A 10597-nucleotide genomic window follows, 5' to 3' on the forward strand; every position below is an offset into this window, starting at 1 on the left:
TAGAATAATTCCTCCCTTTGCTGATTTGCTTCTTTGTTGTTTATCTCTTCCTCATGGAATATTTTGCTGAGAATGTTCTGTAATGCTGGCTTTCTTTTTGTAAATTCTTTTAGCTTTTGTTTATCATGGAATGATTTTATTTCATCGTCAAATCTGAAGGTAAGTTTTGCTGGGTATAAGATTCTTGGTTGGCATCCATTTTCTTTCAGAGCTTGTAAAATGTTGTTCCAGGCCCTTCTAACTTTTAGGGTCTGGATTGAAAAATCTGCTGATATCCATATTGGTTTCCCCCTGAATGTAATTTGGTTCTTTTCTCTCACAGCCTTTAAAATTCTGTCTTTATTTTGTATGGTATATATTTTCATTATAATGTGCCTTGGTGTGGGTGTGTTGTAATTTTGTGTATTTGGAGTCCTATAAGCCTCTTGAACTTGATTTTCCATTTCATTCTTTAGATTTGGGAAATTTTGTGATATTATTTTATTGAATAGATTGTTCATTCCTTTGGTTTGTTTCTCTAAGCTTCCTCAATCCCAATAATTCTCAAATTTGCCCTTTTCATGATATTCCACAGTTCTTAGAGATTCTGTTCATGATTTCTTACCATCTTCTCTGTTTGTTCAACTTTGTTTTCAAGGTTAAATATTTTGTCTTCAATATCTGAGGTTCTGTCTTCCAGGTGTTCCATCCTATTGGTTATGCTTTCTATGGAGTTCTTAATTTGGTTTATTGTTTCCTTCATTTCAAGGATTTCTGTTTGGTTTTTTTTTCAATATTCCTAACTCTTTATTGAAATGATCTTTTGCTTCCTGTATTTGCTCTTTTAACTGTCGAGTGGTGCGATCATTCAGTGACTGCATTTGCTCTTTCATCTCATCATTCACTGCCTGCATTTGCTCTTTCATCTCGTCTTTTGCTTCCCTGATCATTTTAATTATGTTCATTCTGAACTCCCTTTCTGTCATTTCTTCTGCCATGCTGTCATTGGATTTTATTGATGTAACATCTAGATTTGCTTGGGGCATTTTCTTCCCTTGTTTTCTCATATTGTTCAGGAATCAGTGGATCATTAAGATATTGCAGATTTCCTCTATTGACTTATAATGTCCCTGAAGATTGCTAGTATATCCCCTCTTATCCTTCAGTAGCCTGAAGTCCTGGGTGAAGTTGATAATGCAGTGTTCCACAAGTAAGCTGCCTCTCTAGGGTGGTGACCCGTAGGTGGGGTATATTCCCTGCTTGTTGGCAGAGGTGCCTCCACTTGTTGACCAATGGTCATCCAAAGGGGAACTAGGCTGTGGGCTGATGCACGGCCTGGTTGTGCCTGTGTCTCTGGTTTTACCATTTTGTGGGAAAACCTCACCCGGCAGCGAAGACTCACCTGGTGGGGAGGTCTGGCTGCTCAGTTCCCCTCCTAGAGGTTCCCCTCAATCTACAGCTATCGCCTTGGATGGGCTGACTTCCTCTGCAACATTCCAAGGGGCCCAGACCTACCTCCTGGGCCTGGGAGCCTCATCCTTCGCATACGAATCTTTTTAGACTGTCTCTCCTCAGAGAATATGCCCACAGTCCTGGAAACTTCGCTCTGCCCCTAGGCGTGTCTCTGTGCAGCTCTTCCACCAAGAAATCACCTATGTCCTGGGACCCTGCTCTGCACCTAATCACCTGGCTTTGTGGCCCCTCCTCTGAGCCACCACCTGGAGCCCCATACAATAGCTCCGAGACCCAGAGACCTGCTACACACCTCTTCCTACAGACAGCCACCTGGTGTTCCAATGCAGTCACTAGGAGTCCAAGCAACTTACTTTGCATCTCCTCCTTCTGCCAAGTGCCCGTAGCCCTAGGCAGTCACTCTGAGTTCAAGTGACCCACCCTGTTCCTCCTTCTCCTCGGGGTAACCCCCGGGTGTTCAGGAGCATTTGCTCGGAGACCAAGCGATCCACCGCACTCCTCCTCCAGGCTGGCCACTGGTGTTCAGGAGCGGTCACTTTAAGTCCCAACCACTCACCACTCTCCTCTTCCTCTGGCAACCACCTGTAGCTCTGATGGAGTCACTCCTAGACCAAGTGACCTGCCGCGCTCCTCCTCTTCCTCCAGGCAGCCCCCTGGTGTTCAGAAGTGGTCAATGAGTCTAAACAGTTCTCCACGCAACTCCTCCTCTGGCAACCACCTGTAGCTCTGATGCATTCACTTCTAGACCAAGCGACCCGCCGTGATCCTCCTCCTCTTCCTCCGGGCAACCCCCTGGTGTTCAGAAGTGGTCGCTCTGAGTCCAAACAGCTCACTACGCAGCTCCTCCTCAGGCAGCCACCCGGAGCCCCAGTGGTTGCTCCGAGTCCAAGCATTGTGCTGAGCAGCCACCTCTACGATGTTCCCAGTTGTCCGTGTTTACTGCTTCAGTGGGCAGGGGTGTCTCGCTGGGCAACTCTACTTCACAAAGTTCCCTGTGTTCCAGGGCTACTGCCCCATCCAGGATGCCTCCCCAATGGGAGAGACTCACCTGGTGGCTTTGAGTTGGTCCCAAGTCTCTGACTATCTCCTCTTTTGAATCTTGTGTCCTGGAGCAACATGAAATGCAGCCACCCTCTAATCCACCATCCTGTATGCCTTATTTTTTTTTCTAGATTTTTCACTCTGACAAGAACTTTCAGGGATGTGCACACTAAAAGTGGTAAGAATGGGCTTTGTTCCCTCATGCCTGATCATATATAAAATCATTTCAATATTTCACCATTAAGTATGCCTTTGACTGTGGGTTTTCAATCTATGGCCTTTTTTGTGTTTAGGTAAGTTCCTTCTCTACCTTCTTTGTTGACAGTGTTTGTTGTAAAAGGGTTTTTCTGTGTGTCAAATGCTTTCTTTGCATCTGTTGAGTTGGTTGTGTAACTTCAGTTCTTCACTAACTTAGTTTTGGGTGTCAGTATAATCGATCTGCACACACTCAGCCATCCTGTCTCCATGGATAAATCCCAGGCATTAGTGACATATGATGCCTTCAATCTGCTCTCATTTTCTCAAGCATATTCCATCTATGTTCATCAGGTAAATTGTCCTGTAGTTTCCTTTCCTCATTGTGTTTCCTGATGTTGGTGTCCACGTGTATTGTCCTTATACAATGAGTGTGGAAATGATTCTTCCATGGTTTAGAGGATTTTAGGTCATTTTTTGTTAATTTTTTAAAAATGTAAAAGCCTTCTATCATGGAGTCATGTGGTCCTGGACTAATTTTTTAATGGGTGGTGCTGTTTTGTGTGACTAGTTCAATCTTCTCATTTATTATTTTTGCATTAAAGTTTTAATTTTTTATCTTCAATGTTTTGCAGCTATGTTTGTCTAGGAATCTATCTGTTTTTATATGGTTATGGTTCATTTGGTGTGTAATTGTTCACAGCACCCTTTTATGGTTCCAATAATTCTTGTGGTATCAGTTGTAATGTTTCCTCTTTAATTTCTTATTTTGTCTTCCCTTTTGTTCTCTTAGTCATTCTACATGGAAGATTTCAAATTTGTTTCCTTATCAAAGGACCATGTCTTGATTTGATTGACTTTTACTAGTGCTTTTCACATGATGCATTGAATTATTATCTGCAATAAAAACAGTGGGTTTGGAATAGTGTCTACAGTTTCTAATGGTGGACAAAGAGAATATGGGGTCAGTGTAGGATGTGATGTTTATGAGGTAGGAGGTGAGAATATAGAGGTATTAGATCATAGGTAGAGTGAAAGAGAAATAAGTAGAAGTTGACTCTTAGCAGGAGAACTGAGAGATCATGACTCTCAGGTGTAACCAAGTCAGTAGGGACCTTGGAAATGATCTTCCACGTCCTGGCTGTTATCTGTAGGTAGAAATGGCTGTGACCCTAGTTGTAGGCAGCAACAGCACCAAATCTGTAGGTACCTTGATGTTGGGCTTCCAGGCCCTGGTCACTGTCCCAGGGTGGGACCTGCCCAAACTAAAGGTGGTGGCAGGCAGCACAGGTATCCCAGGATGGCATTGGAGGTGACCTAGGATGGAGGTGGCAGTTTGAAGGAGTAGGACTGCAGGGTGAGCCATGAGGTGGCATTGGGCTGCCTATTCAAATACACAGCACTTTGGCAGGTGTGGTAGCAGACAGTTGCCTGTGGCTCTAAGCTAGATGCTACCACGTGTGTGGGGGCTGTGGTAGAGGCTGCAGAATCCCACAATGGAGGTTGACATAGAGACCATGGGAACCATAGCGTGTTCTCTCTCCTCGGCGTGGGCAAGGTTGCTGTCCTTGGGGCAGGTGGCATGGGTGAGGTCACTGTCCCCTTTGCCTATTTTTCAACTGAATGACTTTGTTGTTATTTATGTGGTCATTATCTTTCAATATATTTATCTTTTACCAAATCTGTGGTACCCCGAAATCGTCTGCCATTCTGCAGGTTGTCACGTCATTCTGTTCATTGTTTCCTTTGCTGTGTTTCTTTGGAGTTTGATTTTCTCCCCTTTGACTATTTTTGTTTTTGTTTGTCTTGCTTGTGGGTGTATCCTGAATATAACTGACCTCACGGTACCAATCTCCTGAATGCTTCTTCTTGTTTTCTTCTCTTAGTTTTGTATTTTCAATTCTGCATTTAGTTAATCAAAAACATGGTATTGTCATAAAAACACATATGTATATATATAAATATACATATATATGTAAATATATGTACATTTAAACAAATGCATGTATATGTTTTTATGCCAATACCATTCTCTATGTATATATTGTGTATATTCACATATATTTACATATATTATATATATATATGTTTATATATTTTTATGTAGGATTTTGTATATCACAGTAGAGATACCAGAAATAATCCATGCATCAATAGTCTATAGTCAAAGGATTCACAAAAAGACTTCAAGAAATATAACATTGAAAGAACAATATTGTCAGTGATGGGTGCTTTGTTAACTGGATGTCTATCTGAAGAAGATTAATACTTCACACTGATCTCTATCTTCCTCTGTAAAAATATAAATAAAATATAAAAGACAACCCCTAATGGATCAAAGACCTAATTTCAAATTTCCATGGTGATTAGTATCATTACTTTAGTTCAAGATCTAGGAATTTCAGATATTTCTTCTGGAAGTCATCTGGTGATGATGAATTCCTGTTTCTATTGGTGCATGCACAAGGGGGCATTGATGCAATACATGTATGTGCACGCATCACACTGTACCCGCTCTCACTCTGCAGGACCTTGCAATTCCCTCCCTGATGTACTTGCTCTGCTGGGAGCCTCACTGTGGGTGGAGGGAGGACTTCAATGGCTGGGCTTCTGTTCTGTCTTAATGCAGTGCTGCAGATTCCCTAGCAGCTGCCTAAATTGCTCAGGACCTGGGATCCTTCTGCAGCAAAGACCTCAAGTGTCTGTGGCATTAATGGGGCTGTTGTGGGCTCCCTTTTATCTTTTTGCTATTTTGAGGGGTCACTATCCCTTTGTGGCCTGAGTAGACCTTGACAGGGGACTGAAGTGGAAGTAATTTGACAACTTCTTGGTAAGGCTATCAGGGGACACTTAAACACTAAACCACATACCACATCCCCAGCCATTTTTCAAAATTTCATTTAGAGACAGGGTTTCACTGTGTTTCTTAGGTCCTCACTAAATTGCTGAGACTGATGTTGAATAATGATCCCCTGCCTCAGTTTCCCCAGCCACTAGGATTACAGTCACCATGCATGGCTTATTTGGCACAGTTTTACATCAATGTTTTCAAATAAATGCAAAATTATATTTTGGAACTTCAAGAATTCTTTCACTTCCATTTGTAATTTGATAAAATAATTTTAGCACCATTGCCTATAAAGTCATTGAAACATTTTATTATGACCAAATACAGAAAAGATAACATTTACCATTTAACCACGCTTAAGAGTACAGATCAGTGGCATTAAGCGCATTTAGATTTGGGTGCATGCATTATCTCCACCATCTCCCCAGTTTTCTTCTTCCTAAACTATCTCTGTATCAATTAAATAAGAATTCCCCACTGTACTCCTTCCTCAGCTGCTGGAAAATGCCATTCTATATTCTGTACTCACAAATTATAGTACCCAAAATTTCACTCTCTGTATATAAATTTACTCAGTGTTGAGTTTTTTGAGTGACAGTTCCCTTGAAATAATAATTGGATTCATTTGTGGTTATCCATGGATCACAGTGTCCTTCCTGTTTTTGGCTGAGTGGTACTGCATGGTATATCCAGATTACATGTTTATACATTCATATGCCTCTGGATAGCAGACTATTTGCACCATTGCCTATTATAGATAATGGTACCATGAACAATTGTGTTCAAATAGAATTTTGTGCCACTGTATCCAAATTTTGTTATATTCATAAGAGGACACTTGACAGATGAGTTGGCAATGTATGACATTTACATTATAATAGGCATAATAAAGATTAGCAAGACTATTGACCTATGAAATCTGCTCCAATCTATCACATATCTACAAATATATGGAATAATACAGATAATGTAAGTGATATTTACCTCTCAGGTCCCTGTTTCGCACATCAAAAAGAAATAAAAACTTGTTAGTTTATTGTGGACCCATTTGGATAATAACCAGGGATGTATCTGTCACTGACACGTTTCAAAGTAATCACTTAAAATACCCCACTTCATCTATTCACCCAGCACAGAAAACTTACACACCACCCCATGATTAATTGTTGCAAGCTGTGCAGTGGCTCATTCAGAGAATCTATCCATCTTGCAGTGACTAAACATTTACTCTCCTCCCCCACAAACATTTCAAAAAGTCAACACTTTGTTTTCCAGTACAGATGAAAACCAAAGGACTGATTGTGGCATAGCCATTGGACACCATCATCTGGATAGAATGACAAACAGGGTCATTGTTCCACATAATCCTTGAGGAGAATATGATGCAGTCCAAAGAGTACAGGAGAACAAAGAAACACATGAGCAACAGGATGGTCCTGGTGGCCCTCTGTTCTGGGGAGGCTTGTGGAGAGAGGCTTTTGCTTTGAAGGTGCTGGCACTGCCTCCTATGCCTGCACAAGAGGGTCACCATGTACCCACTTGAGAGCACCATGAACCCTATAAGAAAGATATCCCGAAATACACCCAGTATGGAAAATAAATGCCTGAGAAAATAAGTCATGGGTAAAATACTGCAGGAATCACTGACAAATACAAGACCCTGTGAGGACACTGTGGAGTTGGCAACAGCAGAGATGGAGAAGTGAGCGCTGAGTGACATGTAGAACACCCACAGGAATAGAAGCCACCTCAGGCTGTCCTGTGGGGTTCTAGATTTGAACTTTGCCAAAAAAGAGCCTCTAGGACTGAGGGTGATGGCCTGAAGGACACTCAGCAGACAAGTGGCAGAAATGGAGAAGCCCCTCAGAAACCTGTACAAGTAGATGACTGATTTACATGTGATGTCATCCCAAAGACCTCCCAGAGATGTAAAACTGTCTGTAGCTATGAACCCCATGATGAGCAGCATCAGGAGGTGGATTAGGGCCAAGAGACCAATGATTGTGTCAGTTTTCTTGATTCTGTTGTCAAAGAGGAACTTGATGAGATGGAACAGAAAAAGGATGGTGTTGGCCAAGATCCCAATTCCAACCTCAGAGTAAAAGGTGTTTCTTATGTGAAAAATGCCATTCAGCTTGTTGTATTTTCCCATCTAGTAGGGTAAGGAATCAGGGAGTACATAGGAGAAAAATAAAGGTATATTTATTATGATTAATATTAAATTTCATCAATCTCAGCTGTACTGTTGCCATAAGGATAATTGATGGACTTTCCCAGTGTCCCATTTCCCCCTCTAGTATTCAAGTTTCCATGGCACCCTCTGGAAGGCATCTGACTGGATTATATTTGATGCAAAGTACAAAACTTTCACTTATACTTTAAAAATTACCATGTTGTAGAAAATCTTTCCCTGCTCTGATGGGTAATTTTACATGGTGATGTCTTACTGCAAGGGTGATTTATTTTTTTCTTTGGACACATCATCTTGATTACATGCCAGGAATATATTAAGAACCATATCATTTTTGTTAAATTAAAATCATGGGGGTTGCATTGGAAAGAAAATCCTCTGAAGAGAGTCAATGTCTTAGATAATGCATATTTATATTAGTTTTATGTTATCTTTATTCTGGCTTATTTATGAACACTTGTAATTGTGTTAATGTATTCACAGAAAATGCTAAGAATTGCAAACTCTGATGTCAGATCGCTTTAATGTACCTATATGTTCTTCCATTTAAAGGCAAAGCATTCAACCTTGAGAATCCCATGAGCCAGACTTCTAGGCTCTTCTCACTAATAAACTGAACACATTCTAATAATGTATTTACTGGAGATACAGTGCATGAAGCAGAATGAGGCATATGTGACAGACAGGGGAAGCCTTCCTGCAAAGAACTATCTTATGGATTTGTTCTATTTTTCAAAATTGTACACATTCTCATTTATGTCAGTTGGTAGTCTTCATAGAGTTTTAATATCTGATAACCTCTATCACCAAAGCAGAGAGTTTAAAACATTACCAGAATATTAGTCTGTTGACAATCTCTGTTCAGAGAAAACTGATTGAATTTTAGGACTTTTGTAATCCTTCAACGCAGCTATATGTTTTAAATGTTTTCCTTACCAGGTCAAAATTTGGCTTATGTGAGCCAAGTCCAGTTATTAAATATTAGCAGGAATGCACTATGAATTTTTTTCTACTGCAATTCATGGAATCCTTGTGTAAACAGAACTATAATTAAAATAGATCTAGGTACACTCCACTTTAAGGTATTTATTAAAGGATAAGTATCCAAACTATCCTTGAAATATGAGTCTTCTTTGAGTCCATATTTTCCTCCCTCCTACCAGAAAGCAATGTGATTTCTCCAGCCTTAAGAGGTCCACACATGAGCTTGGGTTCTGGCTCAGTGGTAGGCTGCTTGCCTAGCACATGTGAGGCACTGGGTTCCAACTTCAGCACCACATAGAAATAAACAAAATAAACAAAATATGTACAACTAAATACATACTTAAAAACAGAGGTCCATACATAAAATTGATACTGGAATTGTTTGACTTGCAAGGATAAGGATCAAGTCCAGGACCCCACACATGTGAGATGAGTTCTTTACAAATGAGCTACAGTCCCACCCCTATTCTAGAAAATTTTGTATTGATTTCTGGCAGAAATTTTTCCTGGACAATGCATATATTTACTTTCATCCAAGCTTCTCACATATGTAATAATTGATTTAATTTGTGTTTTCACATAGTGAAACAAAATATCATATGGAAAGCAAACTCTGAAGTTTAAAGTAGTTCATGAGCATATAGATGTGAAAGATAGATACTGAGGAAATCCCAGTTACCCAAGAGGCTGAGACAGAAGGATCCCAATTTCAAGGTTAGCCCCACAACTTATCAAGTCCCTAAGAAACTTAGCAAGACCCTGTCTCTAAATAAAATATAAAAATGCTGAGCATATGGGTTAGTGTTTTAGCACGTCTGTGTTTAATCCCTGGTGCTAACATAATAATTTTAATAGTAATAATAGTAACAATTACAACAACAAAGGGGCATTCTTTGGTTTCTCCTGGCCATGTAGTTAATCCTCACTACTGCTCCCATCTCCTTCTATATGCTGAGGATGGACAAATGAGATCTGGAATGTCAGACGTGTCCTGCTTTATTTGTGTTTGTGATTGAGGGAAAATTGGGCAGCAAGCTATATTTTGTGACATAGGCCAACCTGGGAAGCTATGAGGGACACTAGGGGAAACAGCTTGCACATCAAGGAGGGCAGAGCCATCAACAAGCAGGCACCATGCTGTGTGAAATACACATGCTACAGGAATGTGGAGGAGAAAATCCTGGAGAAGATTTGGGCAAATAAACCACAGCTAATCGTGAAATATCTGGCTGATAATAATCCATTGTTTCTGTAAATGTGAAGGAAAAGTACATCTCAAGGTTTGCACTGGCAGCTAGAAGTTAACAATACTTTAAATCTGTCTTCAGAAACATTAGAAGAAAAATTACATTTCTAACACCAACAAGAAACTACAAAGGTTTTTCATCATAGACTCTAACCTGTCATTACTAGGAAATCCAAACATACCTGCAGGAGAATCTCTTTCCATGATCAACTGATAATGACATGAGTCAAGCCCAATTTTCTGTAGGAAGAAGAAAAGGAGATAGTGTTACACTTATTGTTTTCTGTAAATGCATGTGCATAGAAAGATGTACTTAAAAAAAAAGCAAACATACACACCTGAAGATGAAGTCCAACTTGCCTAAGCATTCTTTCTAACAAAATGCCTTTCAGAACCATTCATTATGAGGGACTTGAGAAGAAGAATTTTTAAATTAATTATGAAAAGAGAATATATTAATGGACATAAATATTCTTCCTACCCAGCTATTTCAAATTATATTCCAAGGTCTTTTGGAGCAAGATAAATGTATTCACCAGCAGGTTCATGTCTCTTTTTCATATTTTATGTGATGGTAACATCAGGATCACTGACTTCTCCCTTGAAATTTGATAATGAGCAGAGCACATTCTTTGGACTT

The 10597-nt window shown here is 40.0% G+C and overlaps 1 protein-coding gene across 1 annotated transcript; it reads right to left on the reverse strand.

The window, feature by feature from the left end:
* Positions 1-6752: 6752 nt before the first annotated feature.
* Positions 6753-7688, reverse strand: LOC124971176 (vomeronasal type-1 receptor 90-like). The gene has a single exon (XM_047534963.1). It carries the CDS (start codon positions 7686-7688, stop codon positions 6753-6755), a length of 936 nt encoding a protein of 311 aa, XP_047390919.1.
* Between the last annotated feature and the right edge of the window lie 2909 nt (positions 7689-10597).

This window comes from Sciurus carolinensis, chromosome 19, assembly GCF_902686445.1.
Source record: "Sciurus carolinensis chromosome 19, mSciCar1.2, whole genome shotgun sequence".
Lineage (NCBI taxonomy): Eukaryota > Metazoa > Chordata > Mammalia > Rodentia > Sciuridae > Sciurus > Sciurus carolinensis.

What these genes read in the sequence shown, in the direction of transcription:
- LOC124971176 (XM_047534963.1), bottom strand. Translation starts at nt 7,688, where the DNA reads ATGGGAAAATACAACAAGCTGAATGGCATTTTTCACATAAGAAACACC.